At 36.3% G+C, this 26,281-nt stretch overlaps 2 protein-coding genes across 5 annotated transcripts in view; one reads left to right on the forward strand and one right to left on the reverse strand.

Moving 5' to 3' along the window:
* LOC127947261 (potassium voltage-gated channel subfamily C member 1-like) lies at window positions 1–16,176 on the forward strand. Of its 2 annotated transcripts, none has more exons than XM_052544259.1 (4): window positions 1–1,214; window positions 8,716–9,649; window positions 10,911–11,087; window positions 12,550–16,176. In XM_052544259.1, exons 1-4 carry the CDS (start codon window positions 648–650, stop codon window positions 12,669–12,671), a joined length of 1,800 nt encoding a protein of 599 aa, XP_052400219.1. In that variant the 5' UTR covers window positions 1–647; the 3' UTR covers window positions 12,672–16,176. The 2 variants fall into 2 exon arrangements, with proteins under 2 accessions (XP_052400219.1, XP_052400220.1); XM_052544260.1 differs by having other exon boundaries at window positions 2–1,214; window positions 14,550–16,176.
* The window catches only part of sergef (secretion regulating guanine nucleotide exchange factor), a 17,712-nt gene continuing 2,477 nt past the window's right edge, over window positions 11,047–26,281 (reverse strand). The window contains exons 8-12 of one of the 3 annotated variants that reach the window (XM_052544264.1): window positions 26,105–26,263; window positions 25,872–26,011; window positions 20,574–20,610; window positions 17,251–17,439; window positions 15,685–16,908 (exon numbers count right to left, since the gene is read on the reverse strand). In XM_052544264.1, the coding sequence (XP_052400224.1) occupies window positions 17,255–17,439; window positions 20,574–20,610; window positions 25,872–26,011; window positions 26,105–26,263 (521 nt within the window). In that variant the 3' untranslated portion in view covers window positions 15,685–16,908; window positions 17,251–17,254. Of the gene's footprint in view, window positions 11,268–15,684; window positions 16,909–16,936; window positions 17,440–20,573; window positions 20,611–25,871; window positions 26,012–26,104; window positions 26,264–26,281 lie in introns of those variants that run through there. The other 2 variants (XM_052544265.1, XM_052544263.1) reach the window with 2 other exon arrangements.

The following is a 26,281-nucleotide window of genomic DNA, read 5'->3' on the forward strand; positions in this document are numbered from 1 at the left end:
TCGTTTTAAGGACTACATGCTAAAACAGCTTGCCATGTATTGTGTCTTCCACCCCGAGAACAGGTTGCGTTTTTGTTTACCCGTAGAAACACATTTTAGATTGAGCTCTGGTATTGTGAATGAAAGACCCTCCCTTGTTGCTGCGACGCCTGTTTCTTCAGACCGTCATCACAAGCGATCCGCTTCAATGGGACTTCGGGCTATTCAAAGCACCATCGATTGTGCCTAACCTTTTTGAAGGTCATTAGAACTGGAGGCAAGATCTGCTGCTGTTTTATCTGTTCGTTTCTCCTTTTTTTTCCAAAGGAAGCTGTAGCACAAAGGGGACACTGGAGTTATGAAGGCTCGACGGATGACTGGCGCTGTCCGTTCAGCACCACCTTGCGCCCAATGACACCGTAAAAACACTCCTGACTCCTTCAAACCTGAGCCTGGGGGTTATGATATTGGGTTATTGGAGGGAAAACGCGTTCGCATCTGTCCTTAGAAGCCATTCAAGTGTGTGAAGGGTTTTGGATATCTATTGTTGGCATGGACACTTTGAGACGCACCTGGCACGATCGAAAACACATTTGAGTTTTTTGAACATGGGTCCCAGCGTTATGATGACGGTCCATGGGTTGGAGATATGACTAGAGAGGTACGCGATGGGCCAAGGGGACGACAAGGATCGCATCGTGATCAACGTCGGAGGAATCAAGCACCAGACCTACCGCAGCACCCTGCGCACCCTTCCCGGCACTCGACTCTCCTGGCTGGCGGAGCCCGACGCGCCTAATAACTTCGATTATGATGCGAATATCGGGGAGTTTTTCTTCGATCGTCACCCGGGCGTTTTCGCCCACATTCTTAACTATTACCGCACGGGCAAGCTGCATTGCCCGGCGGACGTGTGCGGACCTTTGTATGAGGAGGAGCTGGCGTTTTGGGGGATCGACGAGACGGACGTGGAACCATGTTGTTGGATGACCTACCGGCAGCATCGAGAGGCGGAGGAGGCTTTGGACAGTTTCGCCGGGGTTGCTCTTGAACTCGGGCATGAAGACCCGGAGCCTGAGGGGGTGGCTGAGGCGGCCGAGGGGGATGAGGGTGTTGAGATGACCCGGAGACTGGCGCAAGGCGACTCGCCAGATAACAGGTCCGGGCGCTGGAGCAGATGGCAGAAGAAGACGTGGGCACTCTTTGAGGACCCGTATTCCTCAAAATACGCACGGGTGAGTTCATTGAGAAATGCTGTTATCTGTTTTCTGAAAAAGCTATGGTCTGCTTGGAATCCAGCGTGAAAAAATATCCCAAACCTCTTTATAACCAGCTTACAGACCAGCAGACCAGCTTAGGTATAGTCCAATGCAGTTTTCAGACCAAATATTGTCAAATGATCCTAATAAGCCCATCGGTGACTGGTTGATTTATCATTTGAGAGATCAGTGATAAATACAACCATGTCATCTGGGTCTTTCCATAAAAGTGTGCCTTTCCATTTTGAAGAGATTATTTTTGTAAAATTTTTGTAAAATTTTTAAGTAAATTTAAGTAAATATTTGTAAGATTTTAAACATCATGTCAAAGAAAAATGACTTAGTGAAGCTAAATGTAATAACCTTATTATATAGTTGAATATACAATAGAAAATGCCTTTTGATAATTTAGGTAATAATAATGCAATTTCTAGAAATAGAATTTAATGATTTTATACACACACACAAATGCTAAAATTTGAAAATATTTACATAGAATAAATGCAAAATACTATATATGTAATATAAACTCTATTTTGAAATTAGTAAATATGTGAAATATGTTAATTTATTAATTGGAATAGGATAAAAACAAATCTTCATAGAGAAATGAAAAGGAAAATGTATTAATTTTTAAAATAAATTATTATTATTATTATTATTGTTGTGGAAAGAAAAATGCCTATTGTAAGTCATTGTTTACTCATATAATTTTTTATTTTATTTCATTTATTTGGTGTAATGACCCAATAGTAGACATTTGGAGAGATACAGAGAGTCTTAGTGACTACATCTCATGCCACAACTCTGGGTGACCTTGAAATAATACCCACCTTCTCTTCAGTGCAATTAAAGAAGGCATGAAATGGAGCCATAAAAATGTCATGCATTGCCATAATTTTATGGTATAAAATAACTCAAGTCTTTATCACAGTGCACATTAGTTTTTTCATCTCCTCTGCCTGATGATCAAGCGACTGCAATTTGCTGACTGACTAGGGGCTGAAAATAAAGACTGCTCACATCCTTGCTTGTCCATACAGTTCATGTTTTGTTCAGGAGCACGCTGCCACTGACTGGATCTTGGCTGTTTTGATATGTGACAAGTAGACACCTCACCCCTAGAGACAAGCACACAAACAGATACACATACACACAACCTCAATGCACGCAAACACTAAAGATGCACTTGCATAAAGTATTTAAGGGCACTTGTACTTTAAAAGACACAACCCTCCTGAGATTTTATGGGCATTTCATTAGCTCATTTCAAATGTCAGCTCTTTGCCCTCACTGCTGTCCCATCATTCCTCTCAGCAGGAACCCTATAAGCTCTTAATCGGAGATGAACGCCATCCCAGTATTTCATGAGTTTTGGCAGCCAGGTTAAAACAGGTCAGCTCTATTGACTCTAGCCCACCGCTTTGGCACTGACAAAGCAGGAGATGGATGTCCTCCAAAATCTAAGAGAGCAGATTGTAGAAGAAACTTAGATATACAATGGTGGACAAAAGTTTTGAATAATTAGGATTTTAAATGTTTTTGAAGGAACTCTATTATGCTGACCAAGGCTGCATTTCTGTGATCAAACCTACAGTAATATTGTGAAATATAATTATAATTTCAAACAACTGTTTTCTATTTGAATGTATTTAAAAATGTAATTTATTCTTGTGATGGAACACCTGATATTTCAGCAGCATTACTTCAGTCTTCAGTGTCACATGATCCTTTAGAAATCATTTTAATATGCTGATTTGCTGCTCATTTGTTATTGGTACCGAGTTATTAATAATGGTTATTATTCTTATTATTATCAATAAAATTTTGTGGAAATCATGTGTTTTTCAGGATTCTGTGATGAATAGAAACATCACTGAACTGCATTTATTAGAAATTACCTTATTTTACACATAACATTATAAACGTCTTTGCTGTCATTTCTGATTGATTGAATCCTGAATAAAAGTATATTTTCTTTTCTTTTCTTTTCTCATACCTATCTATACCCCAAATTTCTGAATTGTTGTACATCACAGTTCCCATTAAACATTAAGCTGTTTTCAAAACATTAATTTTTCAGCATTGATAAAAATAATAAATGTTTCTTGAGCATTTGAAGACTGCCTGATGATAAGCCTTACTCTCTCACGTGAACAAATTACATTTTAAATATATATTCTAATAGAAAACAGTTAATTTAATATGCAATAATATTTTACAATTTTACCATTGTTAAGTTTATTTATTTTTTTAAATAAACACAGCCTTGGTGACCCTAAGAGAGGTCTTTAAAAAAACGGAAACATTTTGGCCGCCGATGTACAATGTAGAAAGAGTTTCATGTAGGTTTTGAATGCAGATGACGTGTCTAAACAAGTAAAAGTGTAGGTGAGACTGGTTTTCTAGAAGGAAATGTATTATTCATTTGGCTGTGGGCTGCTCTGCCAGGAACCAGGCTGTCCGACACTGTCTGCCGTAGCAGAGAGCTGCTGGAGTCAAGGAAAAGTGTCCCGGCTCCTGGCAGCTCCACAAAGAAACATGAACCATGCTGCCTGATAGCAAAACAAGCAGTCCACTTATGGACATTTGTGGATTTGTGACTTAGATAATCTGCATGATTCGTTTTTTTACATAGTCTGAGTAATTGCTGATGCGTGATGGGAAAGTTGGGTTTCTGCATCAAATATGCAGTTCTGTCAAAGGTGCTGGGTTATTTTTACCACGTTTTCTAAATGCAGCACCTCTCTGCTTCTCAAGTTGAAGCGGTTGGAAAAAATATGCAATTTTCAGATGAATGAACTGGGATGTTGAAGTCATGGCTAGACTCCATGTGGTGCCAGAGGTGGTGCGTACAACCTGCACTGTATTGTATGTGTCGTTTCTACACTAGATTTTCTGAGTCAAGTCAATTCAATTGTTTTGAGTTATTTTTAGGTCGCCTCCATAAGGAAGGAATTAGAATCTTAATTACATTAGAACTTGACAACTCAGTTGCCAGCTGTAATCACAGACGACATCTTTCTTTATCTCTAGCTAAACTAAAAGCTCAAAAGCTTGGGAGGGAATGCATTTTGTATAGATAAAAAAAAAACTTAGAATCAAGGGCAAGAATGCTTAAGTATCTGTCAATGTTTTAAATTAAATAAATGCATATATTTCTAAAAATTGAAGAAACTATATTCTAACGTGGTTAACTCTTCTTTTGGAGATTTGAATACATTTAGCAATTTTAATTGGTTTTCTGTGTTTCTATGCACTAAAACAGATTGATAGATGCTGCATGAGCTAAAAGCTGCAAACTTGGAAAATATAACAGGAAATAGGATCATTTTGAGTGGGGTGTCCTGTGGTTTTATGATGTTTGCTAGTTTGTACTTTGCATTACAGACAACAGATGCCACTCTGTGGTTGATAATGTGTCCTGTCATTCTCCTACAGTAATGCCTGTGAGGGTGTGAATGTTACAAAACTGGTCAAGAACATGTCCAGATCATATTTGACCCCAAAATCAAAAATGAGAAATAAGAAATTATATATTTAAAACAATTAAGTCTACCATTAAGCCTTAACCATTACATTACAATTATTACTATTAATTTACATTACACATTAAACATTTTCTTTTACATTAACATGAACTTCTTTACACAAACACACACACACATACACACACACATATATATATATATATATATATTTATTTAATTTTATTATAGTTAATCTACCCATTTATATTGATGTAATTTAGTTCTTAAAATTAGATATAATTAATTACATAAAATGAATTATATTAAATATGTGGATTAAATAGGAAGGCATTTATACACTGTGTTAGTAATTGTTATGATGCTTTATGTTGATTAAAATAAAGGAAACTATTTTATTACAGTATTTCTTTGGAATGAAAAAAATAAATAAATGTAATTTTCTTTTATAATTCATTTTTTATTTAGATAAATATATTTATTTGTTTGGTGTAAAATGTGGCCTGGACATAACTTTCTGAGATTTAAGCAAAAACCAACCAGAATTATTCTTTTAAGGGGAACCATGAGCTAGTTTTTGGTCGTGTTGTCTGTTATGCAGTAAAAGTAGATGCTCTTTTTTGGTGTAAATAGGTCAGGCCTATTCTAAAACCCTGTTCAGAACCCAGAATATAAAAGCCAACTGCACTGTCATAAATATATGCAAACAGGAAGTGAACAGACAAGGTCTATGTCTGCATGCATGTACTGTAGACTTGTCCAAACTCATCCTCACAGCAATCCTCACATTCATTAAATCTGAGTGTGTTTAATGAGAACATCTCATATCTCAGCAGCATCAGCATCACATCAGTTCTTAAACAAACACACACTTGCATGCAGAATGAATCAGCGCTGGGTCGCCCACCAACTAATACAGTTACCAGCACTTTAACTGAGTTTACACATTCCCAGCACTGCAGCTTTCATGTTTCTTTCAAGGGCTGAAAAATGTAAATGGGCTCTTTAACTCCGACTAAATGGCTGCTAATGATGACGCTTAAGATAAATAAAGACAAGGAATGGATTGTCGTTTCAAGTCATCAGTGTGTGATGGGAAGGCAGAGGGGGAGAAACGGATCATGTTGTGTCCCCTGAGATCAAGAGGATCAATGGGAGAGGGAGGATAAAACGTTCTCGTGGATCACACTTTTGGCCTCTGGGATTTGCAATGTCATGTGAATGTGCTTTCGCCCTCAGTTTGAGGAGAGCAAAAGTGATTCAGCAGTTTAATGCTTTTACAATTACAGTTATTTTGAATGAATTACACATAACGAATGGGCCGCTAGCTTCTGTCAGGGAGAAAAAAAGCAGTGGTGATGATGTAATCCTACTTTTTTTCCGCGCCCCAGTCCATTCACTTACCGCCCAATGCATATTTGATACAAAATTGGAAAGCACATGTAAAAAACAGCAAGTTCCAGGTACAATGGCACGCATCTATAAAAAGATAACCATTCACTCTTGAGCAAACAAAGGCAGTGTTTGCATAGACAGGTTTGTGAAACACAAAAACGATTATTTTTGTTGATAATCTGTAGAAAGAATCCTAGCATAGTAGTATTGTTTATCCTTTGATTTTTGGTTGTAATAAGACATCTTTGTTGAGAAGTGTAGTATTGCCATGTTAATTCATTCCTTATGCTGTACGTCATCTTCCGAGGATCATTAGGATATCAAGTATCCCACTTCCGTCTTTGAATGAATCAGAGCATAATTACTCTGGAGCTGTAGGAAATGATGTCAGCAATGTAAAACTGAAATGTTTTTCTATTTTACACTTGTAAGAGCCTTCTAAAAACAAATCGGGCCCTGTTAACAACATCTACATGAGGAAATTCAAATATTTGCAATTTAAATCTCTCTTGCATATTTTAATTTTAATACTTATTTTAATACATGGATTCTTTTGAACTTTCAGATGCTTTTTGCTGCCAAATAGAGTTCCTTCAATTGCACAACTCAACAGATTTTTCTACAGGTTCAAGTTATCTTAATAAGTGGTGAAAAGCCGTTATTTATGTGCATTTTTGTGTGTCTGTGCTCGTAGGCTTCTTCAGACAAAATGTTTCTCCTCCCCACAAACACAGGAAACGAGGCACATCTAGGGAATAGTGTCTGTTAGACTAAGCACTGGCTGACCCAGATATAATCCGTCGGTGGAAGAAGAATTTATGTGAAAGAAGGAACCGCAGAACTGAGAGGTGTTGCTAGCCGTCAGAACCAGAGGCAGATCAGGGCAGAGAAGGTCTATTAATGCTTTGAAACATCATGAAAACATGGTATATGGACAGTAAAAACATTGTTATTTGAAACTAGTTTACATATTGTAAATGCATATAGTTGTGTGAATGAAAATAATTTGTTATAGTTCATTTATGATACAATGACATTTGGTCGTGAGTCGGCGGCTTGAGTTGTCTGTAAACGTTTGAATTAATCGTTTACAAGAGTGCTAATTGTGGAATTGTAGATTTTTATCATTGAAAATAGGTCAAAAACTGTACGTTTTGTTTAGAAATGAGCATATTTGGTAGTGTTGTTTGAAAATGCATTGTTTATATTCGGAGTTTAGCGATGGATAATGAAGTTCCAAGCATTAAACTTTGGCTTGTGACTCGAGTATGATACATCAAATCATGTGGACTGTTAAGAAGAGGGGCGCTTTTACTCTTCTAAGTGATCTGACTCACTATTTTTGCCCGGTGGACGATAAAATACAGTAGGTGAGAAAATCCCATATACCTTCATTAAATGGAGCAACCAAAACTTGATAAGCAGCTGCCCAGAAAACCCTAGTATTGTAGTGGCAACTTCTAAACAGGCAAGCACGGATCAACCAACACATTTCATTCAGAAAATGGAAAAATATTAGGATTATTAAATTCCAAAAATGCATTGAATTTTCATTTTTTCAAGGTTGAATGCATTTCCCCACACCTATTATATATGTGCAGAATCTGCTGATGGATGATTTGTCATTAAGATTCACAGCCTTAACTTAATATTTTATTTCAGCTGAATAATCAATTCATATATAATGGATGGAACTTTTCTCAGTTGCAATAAGATCCCATAGTAGGGAAAACACCAACTTTCACTTATGTAAATCCAACACTAGCCAGTATTACATCATCCTGTGGTGGGGCTCCCCTACTGAAATCCAGTTCCATCTGTCTATGCTTGTCGTTCTATCTTACAGTAAGCTGTAGTGTAAGTGGTGCAAGCCTCCTCCATCTTTTTCAAAACACTTGAGGGAGCATCTCACCAAATCTGCATGTGATAACCTTGCCAGAGGCTGACCACGAGTCCCTGATGAAGGGAACTATGTTTAAATTTATCCCAAAGTGGTGGAGGGCAGTTATATTGGTGTCTTACTCTAATTCTATGCTGTCCTTGAGAGTGTACAGTGACATTGAGTTTCAGCAGCTACTGTACTTCTGTAAAGCCCCCCGTTCGTTGACGTGGCACTTTTCAGAGGGTGACGTTATTCAAGTGTACTTACTCTGAAATCTGCTGAAATGAGCGTTTATGAGCAATTATAAGTGTTTTCATGAGCTTGTAATTGGAATTTCTTTTTCTGCTCTGAAAAACTATTCATAGCTGAACTGTGTGTTACAGCTGTTTTGCAAGGAATTCTGTCATGTTGTTCCTGGACAACACAAAAGCAGGATTTTGAAGAATTGCTTGTGGCAGTTACAATGAATAGGGAATGTACGATTTAAAAACACCATAAAAGTACTGAAGTATCAAGTCTTCTGAAGTCATACGAAAGCTATCAGTTTAGACCAGAGGTATCCTCCAAAAATTTCCCCGTTGTGCTCCACAGAAGAAAGAACATTAAACAAGTTTGGAAGACATTAGGGTGAATAAATATTTAAAGAATTATATTTTTTGGATGACTATTTCATTAAGGTCTTACATAACGTCTCTCTCTTTTTTTTCCACAGTGGATAGCATTTGCATCTTTGTTCTTCATTTTGGTTTCCATTACCACATTCTGTTTGGAGACTCATGAGGCCTTTAATCCCATCATCAACCACACAGAGACTTACAAGGTTGGCAATGAAACACGGGAGCGTGTTATTTCTGAGACGGAGACCATGGTGCAGTTAACCTACGTTGAGGGTGTTTGTGTCGTGTGGTTCACTTTTGAGTTTCTGATCCGAGTGACTACCTGTCCAAACAAATTAAAATTTGTCAGAAATACCCTCAACATCATTGACTTTGTGGCCATCCTCCCCTTCTACCTGGAGGTAGGTCTGAGTGGACTCTCATCCAAAGCTGCAAAAGACGTGTTGGGTTTCCTCCGTGTGGTGCGATTCGTTCGGATTCTCCGTATCTTCAAGTTAACGCGACACTTTGTGGGTTTGCGGGTACTAGGGCACACGCTCCGTGCCAGTACTAATGAATTTATCCTTCTAATCATTTTCCTTGCACTCGGAGTCTTAATCTTTGCCACTATGATCTACTATGCCGAACGTTTTGGAAGAAACCTCAACGATCCTGACGCCAGTAATGACACACACTTCAAGAACATCCCCATTGGCTTCTGGTGGGCTGTAGTAACAATGACAACCCTCGGCTATGGTGATATGTACCCTCAGACGACGTCTGGCATGCTGGTGGGTGCACTGTGTGCACTGGCAGGTGTGCTGACGATTGCCATGCCTGTACCTGTAATCGTGAACAACTTTGGCATGTACTACTCCCTAGCCATGGCGAAACAAAAACTACCAAAGAAAAAAAATAAGCATATCCCACGAGCACCTCAACTGGGGTCTCCCAATTACTGCAAGTCAGCTATTAACTCCCCGCGACCCAGCACACACAGTGACACATGCCCCCTGGCACAGGAAGAGGTTTCCGAGATGAGATACCAAGGTAGGAGCCAATATTTTAGAATCTATAAATTTATCTCAGTGTGACTGGAATGTTAACCTTAAAGGAGTCATATCATAAAATTGTTTTCTCAAAGGTTCACAAATTTTTTTTTTTACCGTCTTTCTGACCGTATAAGAAAGCAGCTCATTTTTTGCTTCTATACCTTTAAGACTTAGAAACAATCTCTTTAGTATGTCCTTATTACCTTACCGCAGTTGGATGAGTCAGTTTAATGCACACTGATGAGTAATATTTAAAACAGTGTTTCAATAGATTTACTTTTTGGACAAGGGGACAGTCTTTTGGTTCTAAAACGATAGTATATTCACATAAACAACTTTTATTTGAAAAGATCATGAGATTTTTCATCATTTGGCTGATTTGTTAGCTTAGCATGTTGATCTGCTGAGCTTTGGATGTTTGTCTAGAATCAACTGAACCTGAGTTGGCTGCATCTGAATTATGAATCTACTGGCAGGTTTAATTTTACACAGGAAACTTTTAAAGTGCTAATAGTTTCAGTGAAATCTTTCTATTTATCTCAGTGGTTTGGCTCTAATGGAAGCTTACTACTACTTTAAGCTTCCACAGGCATCTAAATTAAAGATAGTCCAACCTAGCAATTAAGGGTAACTACACACAGTTTATACTATGTCAGAGAAATTGAGAATATTTTGATTTAAAAGGGCATGGTATGTATTAACGATGTAGGGGTAATGGGTTTATAAAACTGACTTTAAGTTGTGTGACCAAAAGTAAAAATTTTTTTTGGATTTTCACATTTTCAGAGAGTCTAGTTGTCTAGTTTAACCTTCCAAATTGTTGTGTTTTCATTTGGGAAACAGCCTAATGAAGAAATGCAATATAATTGACAATACACACTGAATTTCCTACATAGGCTAGGGTTATTTGTTCTTGTTCCTGGAGACCCAGTGTTTCACAGAGTTCAGGTCCAACCCAACTTCAACAAACCTACCTTTAATGTTTAAGTAATCAAAAGGTTAGCTGGTTGGAGGACAGTGGATCTCCAGGAGCAGAGTTGAGTATCCATGATGTTTTTCAGTGTTTGAAATTATTATTAGTATTTATTGAATTTGGCTTGGTGTACAATCATGCATTGTTGGAAAAAGCTTCTATCTTTCTTGCAGAAAGTGCGGTTTGGCTTTCAGGATGTATCACAGCATTGATAGCCTGAAATAAATCCGGCATGTCACCTTGCATCAATCTGTAATATGTCATCTCTTTTTGCCTGTGACTGGAGATTTTAAAGTGAACGGGGAGGCGTCAAAAGCTGCCCTGGCCAATGAGGATTGTCCTCACATCGACCAGACGGTGTCACCCGAGGAAGTCTTCAGCCCTGTGGACCGCGAGAGACCCTGCTTCCTGCTCACGTCTGGAGGAGAACGAGCCAATCACACGGCGGGGAGGGTCAGGAAGGGTACGTAACCAGCCAATCACTGCTAGCCATCAGAGCACTGCCAGTGCTGTGTCTGAAAATGGAGCAACTGTCAATCAAAGATGCTCTTTCGGTGCAAAAAGACCGACTGTCAGTCAGCCTTCTTTCTTGCAGTCTGATAGCTCCTCAGGTCTGCCGTTACTCCAAGGTTGAAAGGAAAAGCTGCAATAGAAATGACAAATCCAATTGAGCCGTCAACTGGCCTCTTTTCGTTTATAGCTCAGTCTATTTACAAGATCTATGAGAAGAACACTCAGTGGCAGTTTTTTCCAAATGTATTCATGCGAACGCAGTACGCTTAACAGTATGCATTTCAGGCAGATTCAGTGGACCATTATGTAAGGGTCCAATTTTTAATGAAAAAGTAAATTAATGTTTATGAAAAAAAAAAACAAAAAAAAAAAAAACAATGGTTTTATAAAGTAAATGAAATAAACAAGCTCCAGGTTAATGCCTAGCAGTATGCTTTTTTGCATGCAGATTCACAATGGTGGGCAGTCCTGGTGTTAGTGAATCTCACAAGAGATGCAGCATGGGATATGGGGCATGTGGTCACATGACAAGAACTCAGCCAGACAGAAGCGCTCAGTTGAACATTAAAAGCAAACATGCAGGTGCCATTAGCCATGATACCCTTCTGAAAACACAAGCTTGCTAGCATGAATACCCATGCTTATCCAGGCTCATTAGATGCTGGTCCACCTGATGGGCCAAGCATGGTCTTCCTAGTGATGCTGGATGACCAAAGAAGACTTGCTTGTTTAAGCTGGTTGAGTAGTTTTCTAGGGACACTTCTACCAGCATGCATAACACAAGCAACAATTCTGGTCTTTTCAAAAAGATAGTCAAGATACGAGTAGGCTAGGGAATCAAACTCTTTCCTTACTGTTTGCAATAAAGATAACACCTCAAGCAACACTTTAGGATAGTGAAGTGTTAGACAAAGCATTAGATATAAGTAAAATACTTCTGTTACTTGTTAGCCCCATATTCAACAGAACTAGCATCATCTGGTAGCTAAAGAGCTACAGATCCAGTAAACAGGGTAAACATGTACGGTTGTTTCTTGTTGGGCTGATGTGTGTGGCTGAGTTCTTTGACGTCTCTCTGAACCTGTGTTGTGCTGTACAGCACTGTAAAAGCACCCCATGCATGCAGTAGACAGTTTAAAGCATAAAACGCATGGAGGATGATGCAGTTGACTTGCCAATCAGTCATTGTCAACTGGCTAATCATGAGCATAACAAGTACATAACAGGGCAACACTAACCAAAACTAATCTGCACAAACACACCACATACAGTACACGCACCTCAGCTATCTGTCCATATAGCTACTTCAAGAACCATATTTGTTCAGAAGCAAACCATGGCAGAGGGTCTTTGTTTAGAGTTGAAGGCTGCTCTGAGGTTTTACTGAAAGCCCTTTTTCTTTTCAAATGAAGGTTATGAAAAGCCATGGAGCCATAGCAGCATGTCTGGAGGCGTGGCCTCAGTGTCGACCCTGCCCTGCAGCCCACCCTGTCTCATGCAGCAGGTCCACTCTCCCATCCCATCCATCCTGTAGCATGGACAACTAATCAATCAGAGATCCTCGCTCTGCAGTGCTGCGCTGAGTCACCTGCTCACACTGTGTACCATCCATCTCTCATTAAAGTCTTCTTCATTTGAACGCCACTTCGTTCTTCTTGCTTTTCCTCTTATTACCCTCTCCTTCTTATTTTCTTTCCTAATCCTCTGCCTTTCTCTTTCCCCTTTATCCTCATTTCCTATTCGTTATCCTTCTTCTTTTCTGTTCTTGTATCTTTAGAAATTTCTGCACTTTCATTGTTCCCCTTCTCTCTCCTTCATAACTCCTTCTTTTTTCCCAAACCCTGAGTGTTTTAAGCTTTGGGTTTCAATAGGTGCTATTGGACACCATTTAAAAGGAAAAAAGATGATACAATGGCTATTTCATATATGATGACAAATTTAGTTTGAAGTGACACTAAACAATCATGATTCTAGTAATGCACATGTCACCAACATAGAAACTTGACTGAAGAAACCTCATCTGCATTTGCATGCCTTGCATGGGAAACTATCTGAGAAAACAATGTAAGTTCATGGAAAATATGTAAGAAAAATGTGTTTTTTTTTTTTTTTTTATCCAAAGCTTCTTTAAATATATCTGATGCAGAGTATGATATCATTTACGATGACATACAAAATATGTAGCAATTGTTTTTTGAATTTTCGCAGACATTTTTTGCCTTCCCCCAAACTACGATCTCTGGTGTTTTTTCAAACACTCTGTATCTATTAGTAGCAGCGACTGAGTCGACCATTCGACTTCTTGACAAACAAATGGAGATGCAAATATTGAACAAAAATGCACTTTAACTTTTTTCTCAAACAGAACAGGCAAATTTAACTAGCAGAATTTCAATAACAATACCAGCTATTATATAAATATGGTTTTATTTTCACAAAAACCCATATTTTTCATAAATTCCGTTTCAAATGTGATTTATCTGGAATACATACTTGTGTTTATCACATTTTTAAACACGTGACACTGTAGCAAATCCTACCGAAAATATACAATATAGATGTATCGTGCAGTTGACAGAAAAACAAGTCTTAAAATAAGAAAGAAATCGGTGTACTTTTGGGATTACTTGGGGAGAGGTAAATGCATGCACTTTTATGCACAAAAACACAAATGCGAATGACAAAACTGTACATATGAACCTTGCATGAAATAAATTTTGTATCCAATCTGTATTTAGACTCTGGTTTTCTTTGACAGAACATCCGTACACGACTCCCCCGGTTGCTTGGCAATAGGCTGTGCCTGTATTGTGATGTCTCTTTGATCTTTCACCCCATCTTTATCACTGAGCTGTTTTTCCAAGCAGCTATTTTTGGACTTTATGGTCTGTATTAAAAAAAATTGCAATTATGCATCAGAGTTACTAGCTCATAATTCAATCCTGGTAAAAGGATGCGCAATCACACTTGGATCTTGAAAGGTTGAAAAGGTCAAAGAGAGAGCGTGTGACCTCCCGGTAAAGCAAGGGGGACTGAAACAGCAGAGCCAAGGCAGAACTAGCGGTGATCGTGCCCTGTTTCACACACCACAAGGTAGCATGCCACAAGTCATTAACCAAGCATGTCACACCGTCCCACTGCGTGCAATAACAATCACAGCATGATGAGATAATCATATTAACAATAACCTGTAAACTTACACTGGATCTGAATGAATGCAGCATGGGAGAATGCATGGTAAACACCTGCTTGACACAGATCACCCTGTTTGCTTGCACGGTTCAAGGGACGATTATCCCGCCAGCCTTCTCCATCAGCCCCCCTCCCCAATGTTTCTGTGCTGTTCGTTTGGTGTATTAATATGGTTTTCCTTGTTGTTTGTTGTTGTTGTTTTCTCTTCGTGTTTTTTTAGAGACCCAGCGCGGCAACCGAAGCAGACAACCAACAGAGTCAGTGTGTGTAATGAACCATGGTGTACCAACCACTATGTGTGTCAACCATAAAGCCACATCCCCCACCTGATAGTACCGTATTTAGAGCGTGTGCTGTGCGTTTGTTGTAGATTAGTACTTCTCTCTGAGTTGTGACTGAGAATCAATTCAGCGTAGATGTAGCACAGTAATTAAGAGAAGCAGTAGTTGTTCAGCAGCCGTATGTAGCGCGGTTTCATTCGTGGTTTATTGTGCTGTCGTTTTGTGTGAAGTGCCTGTTGTTTTTCCGTTCGTGAGTGTCAGTGTTGTATATTGTGCTTGTGAGTGCTGGTGTTGTGAAAACATGACCTTTCTTTTATCTCGTTGAAGTGTTTGTTTTAGGTTGTTTAAATGTTGTAAAAATGTTACAAAAGCCACTTGTCACATTTCAAAAAAAAAAAAAAAAAAATTTCCACATGCTCTGTGATCATGTTTGAATAGGGAGAAAAAAATTAGCGATTGTTTTCCCATATTTGGCACTATTGTAGGTACCATGTAGAAAATGCCTTTTGCACTGTTTGCACCGTTCACTTTTACATTCCTCTCACAAATGACAGTTTGATACATTTTGTAGCTCACATGTTTGGCTGGTGACTTTCGCGATGCACCGCGTACTACTCAGGCGTAACTAATCAGGCTCCGCCCACAATGAAATCTCGCTGGTTCAAAATTTTACTTATTTTAAATATTTATATTGGACGTTTAATATACATCGAATAGGTTCTGATTGACTATGATCCAGCATAAAAATATGTAGTCGCTGAAAATTTTATGTGTCGCGCCTGGTTGGAATGCGGTGCTTGACTTGAAGGTAAAATACCAAGGCTTGTTAGCGCATTATTGGGACCAAACTCAGATTTTTTGAAGAAATGGCAACACCATCATTGAGTTTGATGAGGGAAATGTTTGATAAATGCTTAGGTTGCATTTGATACTTCTGTCTGAATATACAAACTATTTTAAACGCCACATATTACTGCAGTTTTCGTAGACACCATCACAAGTGACTATCCTGCTCAGAACAACACCATAACTCTTACAGGGTTTATGAAGGAAAAAAAAAACGAAAAGAACTGATACTGTGTCTTAAGTTAGTTTCGACATTTATTTTTCATTGTTGTGAAAATGTGAAGTAAACCCAATTCTTTGGGACCAAACTAGCGCACTGCCAGTTGTATCATGAGAAATACCCATGTTGGGTCACTTCCATACAATATGCTGGACTGTTCAAAGACCCAACCACATCAGAGCACAAACATCAGTATGAAATAAAACTATATATCTATAAACCTCCAATGGTTCACAGCCTTTATGACTGCATAGTTTTTGGACACAGTAAACCTTCTAGCAAAAGGTTGCATCCCAAATGTTTGTGCTGTTTTGTGAGATGCTCCTTGTGTTTTTCAGCACATTGCAGTGCATAGTATGGATAGTTATCTAAAACCAAATGGTGTTTTCATTGATGGTTTGAGTTGACATATTGTTAAGGCAATTTTGTGTCTTTTTCTGAAGAAAGAATAAAAAAAAAGCAATGAAAACAAAATAGTGATAATAAAAAGCACTAACACAGATTCTGTGTGTTTTGTGGATTTTTCAACCTTAGTTTTTAGGCAGTGCATATACAAAAATAGTAGTAGCTGCATGAACATACATATCTGACTAATTAAATGCAAAAAATTATGATAAAACATAAAATAAAATGTTAACACAGTACTAAATTTTATAAAAAACACAGGCGAATCTCAACGAGTGAACTGTAAATTACTGTATATTGTGCATGTTATTTTTTGACAGAAAAAATAAAAAAAAGCTGTCGCAAATTTGTTAACTTTTGAAAATAAAGGATTTTTTTTTTTTTTACCAGGAAATGAGTGATTGTTTTTATTGTATCTTATATCAAAATTATTTTATTTAAATGCATGAAAATGCAGATCCTGTTGTAAATAGTATTAAAAAAAATCACTTTTTTAAACCTGCCCCCTGTCCAGTCTTTAGTAGATTATCACTTTGCGTTCAAATGATTTCCCCGTCACAGGGTTTCCTGGGAGATTGAGTGAAGGCTCTACAGTGAAGGTTATTTAAAGTTTTTTCTGTCACTGTCAGGTAAAAGGTCAGAGGAAATTATCCTTGACGTCTGACACTGCGAAGGAAGCATGAATGGCCATTTCAGCAGTGAACTGTTAAACTCATCCAGTGAACGTGCATCTTATTGAATTCATGTTTTCCCATTGAATTCCAGTCTTTTTAAGTGGTTGCAAATGCACCACTGATTGTACAATCCCAGATACATCAGTGAATGCCCTGGAAGAAAAAAAGCCATATAACAACATGAGAGTGACAATTTTTATTTCTACTATTCCTAAATGACCAATATATCAGCTAAACGGTAACATCCAGTGTTTTAAAATTTAGAATATGCCTCTAAAATAAATCTCATTTAAGTAATGAATATTTGCATGAAGCTGCAAGTAGACTCAGTGTTTATTTTGGGCACTTCCCAATGAGGTGTGCATCCGTGGGTAGTATTTGCATTTCTTAGACTTTGATCGAAAATCTGTCCTTTAAAGTCTTTCTGAATAATTCATTAAAACTGTAACATAAACAAACTGTCCTTGTCACAGACTGAGAGCCAAACGCTCAAACCTGTTCAGCTTGCTGAATCCTCATTGCTCTTCAAACTGCATAGTGCCATTGAATGTCCTGCTCCACAGCCAATCAGAAGAGCGCTAGCGTCTCTGAGATGGGGTATTGGCCGAGGTTGTGTGACATCAAAAAGGGAACCGTCTCCGCACATTCCGTGTTCATTCCAGCCCCACGAGAAGATCCGACCCCCTAAAGAGAGACAGGGAAATATATTCCATGACAAATGTAACCACTTGATTCACAACAGAGGTTAGAGACTTTATTTTTTTACAAACACTAATGATAAAATCATACATTTTAAAGAAATGTAAAAAAATGACATCTTAATTTAAAGAACATATAGATATGTTTGATCATTACGTTTTTTTTTTATAAATTATATTTTATTTTTATTTTATAATTTTACTTTAAAATGTATTTAAATTCATATATATATATATATATATATATATATATATATATATATATATATATATATATATATATATATATATATATTAAGTTTTATTTTATGATGTACACATCAAATATAAAAGTATACATTTGATAAAGATGTTTAAAAAGTAAAAAAGTCAGAAAGACAAATAGACTCCTTAGGGATTATTTGCTCAACTGATGGAGAATGGTGTTTGCAACACCAGGGTCATGGGTTTGATTCTCAGCAAAGATACTGAAATGTAAAAGAAATTTTGACTAAAAGTACCTACAAAATCTAAATAAAATGTCACATGGACATTAAAAATGACTGTTGTGCTTATAAAAAGGCGGCATGACACAGGTTGCTTGTACACACATCACACTGCTGAATCAGCCTGACAGAGATGTCTTGGACTCGAACACCTCTAACGTGTCCAGCTGGTGGGTGTGGTCAAGCTTGCATCCCCATGAAAGCATGTGCCATGACAACAGGGTTACATAACAGGTCCCGTCGCCATGGCAACCAGGGGCGAGCATGCTTTCTCAAGGGTAACTGGTGTTGTCGCTTACATTCACTCCAGCGGCCTGTTCTGTTCACTTTAACACATGCATCATTTACAGATTCATTGTTTTGTCATCTGTATTGTATTGAATTGTTTACTGAAAATAAAGTGCATAAAAAGGATAGTTTACATAAAAAGGACAAAAAAAGTCTTGTTTAGTGAATCACCGTCTTTGTGATGTTCACAAAAAATAAAAATAAAAAGAGCTCTACGGTGTTCAGTCAATGATGCACAGCAAAACAGTTCCCAAGGCAACATACTTAACAGACCTCAGGAACATATAGACAGCATACTAATCTAGACAAGAGACATAATGAAAAAATACATTGTTGAAGATTATTAGAGAATTAGAGAATGCTATGTGATATCCAAGGCATGCTGGGATGTTATTCTTTTGCTGTGTTGTGCCTAAGACATCATGATTTTGTGCCGTCATTTCGAGGGGGCATCACACACAGCAACAAGAGACAAACCTCAAGATCCCTAAGAAACCAATACTTCTTTAATAATCACAAATAGGGTTATCAAATCTTGGTGATCGTCCTACCTAATGAATTGCGATTGCTTCCACATTTAACACAATTTAGAGAGAAAAAGTTAAACATGCACTCGGAGAGTCACAGTGTCGATTTGGAGAGGTATGGGAATAGAAATGTGTGGATCGTATTTCACCTATAATATATATATTTATATAATGTGCTATATAAATAAATAAATGAACTTGAACTTGATATATATTATACTTGAAAATGTGACCGTTTTCTCTCTCTCTCTCTCTGTCTCTCAGTCCAAGCAGGAAGATTTACAGATTGAGAGGAATAGAAATAGCTTCTATATTAATAACTTCATATGCATTTGTAGTGATGTCTCATTTCCCTCTGATGCCCTTACACAAAGGCACAAGGACTAATTCCCATCATCCTTTTATGATAGCAGTAAAGATCACAGAACGGAGCCGGCAGCTTAATAACTCCAGTAACAGATACTCATCTGTCCTAAAGCTAAAGACGAGGTGCTGAAACTGTCCAATTACTGAAATCCAGACGTTCAACTCTCAATGTCAGAGCAGTCACATCCCATAATAAGCTACTTTACACCTAAAGACACTGTAGAATTATTGCCATGGCAACAGTGTCAGGAAACATGGAATGAAAATGCCTGGGTCATATTTCATCCCTAAATCAAAAGGTAAAAATAAAAAATTATTTTAAATACAGCTGAGCACATATTTAGAATTTTTAGTTAATTAAATTTTTTTAAATGATCTCTTCTGCTCTAAATGCAATAAAACTGTCATGTTGTGAAATATGGATGGTTGTGTGATTAATTGTTTTCTTGAAAACATAAAAAATTACATATTCAATTTTTCATACATTTTAAAATATATATATTAACTACAAAAATGATTTACTGTTGTAATTAGAGCCTATTAAAAATTAAATATTTGAAAATAATAAAATTTATGCTACATAAATACAGTATATATTTTTTTTCAACCTCATCAAGGATGATGACAAACATAAAACAAGAAAAACATTGAGCTTTATTACAGTAATATATTATTCAAAAAATTCATGGAAAAAAATGGCTTCATTGTATGCTAGATAAAAAATAATAATAATAAAAACATATTTTTTTGGTGAAATATGTGAGATTCAGCTGTGATTGACGTTGATGGGCGGCAGTGATTGACTTCCAGTATTCATTTCAAAGTGTGTGTGACGGAGGCCTTGACAGGTTTCTTTCCAATGATTGTTATGGGATATTACATACATGAAGACCACAGCTGTTGCCATGGAGACTAGATACTGAAAACATTCATAACATTTACATTTACATTCATTTATTCATTTAGCAGACGCTTTTATCCAAAGCGACTTACAAATGAGGACAGTGGAAGCAATCAAAAAAAACAAAAAGAGAAATTATATATAAGTGCTATAACAAGTCTCAGTTAGGTTAACACAGTACACGTAGCATGGGCTTTTAAATAATATAATAAATAAAAAGAAAACAGATAGAATAAAAAAGAACAGAGCAAGCTAGTGTTAGAGGTCTTTACACACACACACACAAGACAACAACAAATATTGCATTACCATGATAAAATAAAAACACTATTTAAAAATGTATATATAGATATATATATATTTAATATAGAATAGAATGCATGCAAGCAAGGTCAATAGAATGTACATAGATATAATATAGTATTATATAGATAATGGTAATGAATGAGGAAATGTTGGGTACAAAATGTGCTTAAATGTAAAAAAAAAAAAAAAAAAAAAAAAAAAAAAAATTCAAGTATCTAAATGTACTGTACTGGTCTACTGTACTCACCCACAAGAGCTAGGTTGTGTTCAGATCCGCATGCAATCTGCCAAAAAAAAAAAAAAACGTAGGAAGAGATAGAGAAATTTGTTAGAAATCACAGTCCAGACACAATAATCCCAGACAGACCTCAGTCTGACCCTCTCACACACACACACACACACACTCTCTCCTGTAATCGAGCATGCCCTGCTGGGAAGCGGGTACGAGGACTGAGGCGTACAGTGGTTTATGGCTGGGGAGGGGTGATTTACATATCCAGCCGTGCAGAGATGCTTCCTGCACTCAAAAATAGCACAAACACACTGATGCTGGAGTCATATGTCAGTTACCATGACGACCCGTGAGGATGTGAGTGGATGACCGGGCGTCTCTAGTTGGTTTATTAATGTTTGGTGATCAGAGCTTGTTATACAGAGGAAATGGGCTGCTAGTGGACAAAAACACATCGCTAATGTTCTCTGCCGGGGCTGGCAGGATGCCGTCCACACAGACACGTTCGTATTAGTGGAAATTATACCAATGCATCATGGGAAATGGCAGCCTTAAACATCTCTTGTTTCATGACCAAATATCTATAAACTTAAAACTAAAGATGCCTTTCTATCTTTGCTCTGTCTTTGAGTTTACTCTGGATGGGACTACAGTCATGTAACACAGTGGTTTAACATCTAACAATGTTTATATAGCATGGACCAATCAGCTGTCAGCATGAGTAATCAGTAGAACTGGTGACAATTGTTACAATTATTACATTAATAATTTAATAATTTGATCATTTGTAATTATAAATTTAGAATAACTGAAAGAACATTTTAATTTATTTAAAATAATCTTTGAATATTTAATGTATTTATTTATTATTGATTTTAAAGAGCATATCAAATTGAGCATTATAATTTCATTATTACTTTATATAGATAAACAGTTTTATCTATATAAGAATATAAGAATAAATTGTAAAATAATATTACTTATTTAGAATCATTTATATCATATAACATTGTAAAAATATTTCCGTTTATTTAGAAAGATTTATTTATCTATTTATATAATTGAAAAAACATCATAAATTGAGCATTATAATTTCAATATTGTTTTGAATGGACACAACGTTAGAAACTTTTTTTTTAATTTACAATAAAGAAATACTTGTATTTATTTATTTATACATTTATAGAATACTTCCATTTATTAAGAATGATTATTTAAATATGTATTAATTTTAATGTAAAATAATTCACAGATCTATCTTTATCTATTAATATTACTATTATACTACTATTTCATAATTTGAATTTTTTTAAATCATAATTACGAATACTACATCACAATTTTTTAACAGCACAATTTTTATTTTGTATCTTGTTATTTTTATCAGAATTTTTTATGTCATAACTACAATTTATTAATATCATGATTTCATAATATACGAAAACAATATTATTTATTAATTTGGAATATTCTGAATATCTTTTCCATTTATTTATTTATTAAATTGAAAACATAAAAATAATACATGTTACATTTTTCTTACATTTAAACATATATTACAAAAATTATTTAATGTTGTAATTAGAGTCTGTTAAAAAAAGAAATATCTGAAAATAATTAAATTCATGCTACATAATTTATTTCCAACCACATCAAAATTGTTGGACAACATGCTTGAATGCCATGAAAATAATGGCTTCAGTGTATGCTAATCTTTATCATAATTATTTTTTACTTTTTATACATTCATTTGGAATATCCTGAAAATGTTTTCCCCCCAATTTATTTATTTCTTACATTTCTTAAATTAATTTTAATATAGCTTTAAAAAGAGATACAAGCACAGTTACATACAGATGTGTGAGAGTAGATGATAACTGGTAGGCCAGAGACCAGAAACATTACACGCTGCTGATTTAATGGTCTTTTAAATACATAATGAATACACTTCAATGCAACCAAACAGAAATGCTGACTGTTATGGGAACAATTTAGTATTGATCCATGGTTCACAGTAATAAACTTCATCAACTGATAGTAAAGTAGTCCAAAGAAAGTTTTTTTTTTTTTTTTTTTTTGCAGATACAGTCCAAACAAAAGCAGGAGCCTCCTGTCAGACTCCACTGAAGGATCTGTCCCGATGTAGTCCGTTTCTCTCACCATCACCAACAAAACAACCCCAACTCCTCTTCACATCCACCATCTGTCCCCAGCTGACCTCACGCCACACAAACACAACACACAGCCAGTCTTGCACGGAGGACAGCGGCTGTCCAAACATTAAGGACTGCTTTCAGATCAGTGGCAAGGGGCGCTGCATCATCTAGACTCAATGCTAGTCTTGCTTAGCTAGGCTTTTGACTATCAGCATAATGTCTGGTCCAATTATTCTGACAATGAACCACCCTCTTAAACACAAAGAGATCGTCTGAGTGACATGTGAAGCAACCAACCAAAAGCACAATCCCAATAAAATGTTTAGTATTTTAATGCAAACCATATCAGTCTCATTAAATAATGCAAATAATAAAATGAATAATAATAATGTATAAGAAAACAAATATTGTTTATATATTTGATATAGATCCTGTCAGGTGCCTACAGCTGTTTATACGGTTGTTCCCATCTGCCTCAGATAATGAAGTGCAGGATGAATGAGGTGCTGTGATGAAGCACTGTGGGACAGCTAGACTCCAGTGCTCTGGGTGGAAGTGTGAAACTGGCTGTCGGCTGCACCTCCATGTGTGAATTAACTCATTTTAAAGTGTCCCTATGATGCCATTTCCAACACTGCCTTTCATGCAGTGTGTAGTGTAGCTTTATGTGAATGTAAATGATCTGCAAAACTGTGCATGATAAAAAAAAAGTTACTATCTCCCAAAATGAAATATCGGCTTTGAACAGCTGAAACATTTCGTTAGTAATTCGAATCCCACTTCCGTGATGGCTACATGTCACTGGGTAACACATTTGCATAATTCCCAGCTATGTTTTACATTGGTTGTCCACAAACAACTTGACCCCGCCCACAAACACGTCATTCTACAGACGACTGCTCTTCTAATCTCATGGAAATCAAACCGTTTGCTGTTGAAAGATGGATCCGTATCCTGTTTATTTGGAGCAGCCGCTCCACTAAATCACAACTTGTAATTATGATAAACAATAGATGTTTATATTTTCTATAGTGCGTTGAAAATACAGAATTATTGAAATAGGCGTATCGTTTCCGACCCGTGTTGTTTGCGGTAGACCAATCAGAACAGACTAGGCTATGTGACCAATCAGAGCACAGCAGGCTCGGAATCTTTTGAGAATCGCTGGAAAATGAGGTGATATGAAATGAATATATTATGAGAATACCAAAACATTTTTGAGTCCACAGTATTGTGTTTCACCAAAACGTTTCATTAATTAAAAGATCAATTCAATTAATGTTTCATGTTTTCATTTGATAACTAGAAACATGTAAATACACAAAACAGAATTACTGAAAAAAGGGCAAAGTTAGAATAAATTAAGTTGCTTTAATGCATTCAAATAATTAGACATGTTTAAACAGAATTTGGTAACAACTCTAAACATAAGTTGAAAAAACAAAACATTTCATAAGGCCCTAAACATGCAAATTTTTGTTCAACTTTTAATAAATCGATGTTAGACTGAAATTTCATGATTTTAAGACATCCCAAAAAGACTGATTAATAATTTACTATTAAAAAGGAGTCCAGAAAAATGTAAATAAAGAAGAAAAAAAAGAAAAAAGTTGAGTAAATCATGGGGGAATCTTCATTTTTTACTAGCTGATTTAAATTGTTTAAATATATATTTTTTTTATTTCCGCTTTGTTATAATTAACCTAAAGAAATAAAATAATGATAACATCACTGCATTTGTGACACAAAACTATAGTATGACTCTACAAATCAGAAAAATGAAGGTCACATGCGTTTGGAACGACAACAATAAAATAACTATTCATTTAAGCCTCAGGCAAAGTCTTTCCATCAACCACAATTCAGCTCTAAAACTTTAAACTCCATTTGTCACTGAAGGCTAAATGTGTCCCCGGACGCTGCACACCTTCTCCCATCGCTCCTTTTTGAGGTGCTATAGAGGATACCATCCACTGTACGACCTCATTTCCTCTTATCAACATAAACAGAGACGGGTCGCTTTTCTCTCGCTCACAATATCTGAAGGCTGTTCTTTGTTTTTAAGATTCGGTGACACAGGAAGCAGGTAAAACCTGAGATTGAGTATAAAATACTGTGTCGTTGAGTCATTCTCTTCAGTAAATATGCCCACAGATGCTGCATTCTCTAAGGTAAGTGATGACCTTCAATTTAAATCAGCGCTGTGTCTCTGGGCAGGATGAGAAAAGCATCATGGGAATGTACAGTGTACCCTCGCCCCCTGCTGGAAGACGATACATACTGCACTCTCCTGCCTTTAGGAAACGAACATTATTCTGATGTTCAGAATAATGAGTTCTGATGTTATCTTTACAATAAATGTATTTATGGATAGTTGTGCTCTAAATTCTGATTGGATAAGATGTGTTCAAATCCACTCTAATGATCTATGTGTACGTGTGACCACACATCCTCTGAATTATTCAAAAACTGTATGCCAAAAGTATAAAAACACAGCTAATGAAGAGTCATTTATGTATGGAAGCCCATTTGCACCACAAACAAAAAAGTATGTCATAATTGTGACTTTATCTCATACGCATGACTTACTATGTCATCATTTGGACTTCTCATAATTTAAATTTTATTTTATGATAATGATACAAAAAATATATTTTTTTTTGTCTCAGTTAAAGTGTCATAATTTTGTCTTTTTATCTAATTATTTTAACTCTTATTTCCTAATAATAATTATAATTTTTTATCCCACAATTTTGACTTTATCGCATAATTCGTTTTTTCTCATAATTATGACTGTCATAATTTTGACTTAACATGTTGTATTTTTACTTTTAAACTTTTAAATATCATAATTTCAACCTTTATCTCATAATTTCTGTCTATGTCGATATTATGACAATTTTATCTAATAATTTTGAACTTTTAATCTCATAATTTAGATAATCTCAAAATGAACATTTTTCATCTCATAATTTCGACTGTCATAATTTAGATTTTGTATCGCATAATTTTAATTTCATATTTAAAATTTACCAAAGCACATTTTTTTTCTTACGTGGCAGAAATGTGTTTCCATATTTATTTGATAATTATAAAAAAAAAAAAGAAATTACATTAGTGTCTTTTATCATGCTGCGTTTATATACATAACACATACCTGTGTTGCTCCAAATAAAGCTTTAACCTCGACGGGGTGGCCAGAGCTTGTCACAGTGTCAGACTCTTTTTCTGTACTCAGATTGGTCTGTCCTAGCTGTCCGTAATTAGATCTGCCCCATGTAAAGACCCGCCCACTCTCTGTGAATAGATTATATATCATTAACCGTATCACCAGAATCTTTTTTTAAATTAAAGATCTGTGTAGTAAAGAAAGTGTGTAGTATCACTCACCAGTTACTGCGACAAGATGCGTCCAGCCGCTGTGAACGTCAATCACTCTCTCACCCTGCAGCAGAGATCGATCCAAAGCCACAGGAAGGGGCAGGAAAAGGCTCTCGCTGACCAGCTGACCATGTTTATTACTCCCCCAGAGGAACACGTCACCTTCGACTATAGAAATACGGGATT

This window comes from Carassius gibelio, chromosome A25 (genome assembly GCF_023724105.1).
Source record: "Carassius gibelio isolate Cgi1373 ecotype wild population from Czech Republic chromosome A25, carGib1.2-hapl.c, whole genome shotgun sequence".
Lineage (NCBI taxonomy): Eukaryota > Metazoa > Chordata > Actinopteri > Cypriniformes > Cyprinidae > Carassius > Carassius gibelio.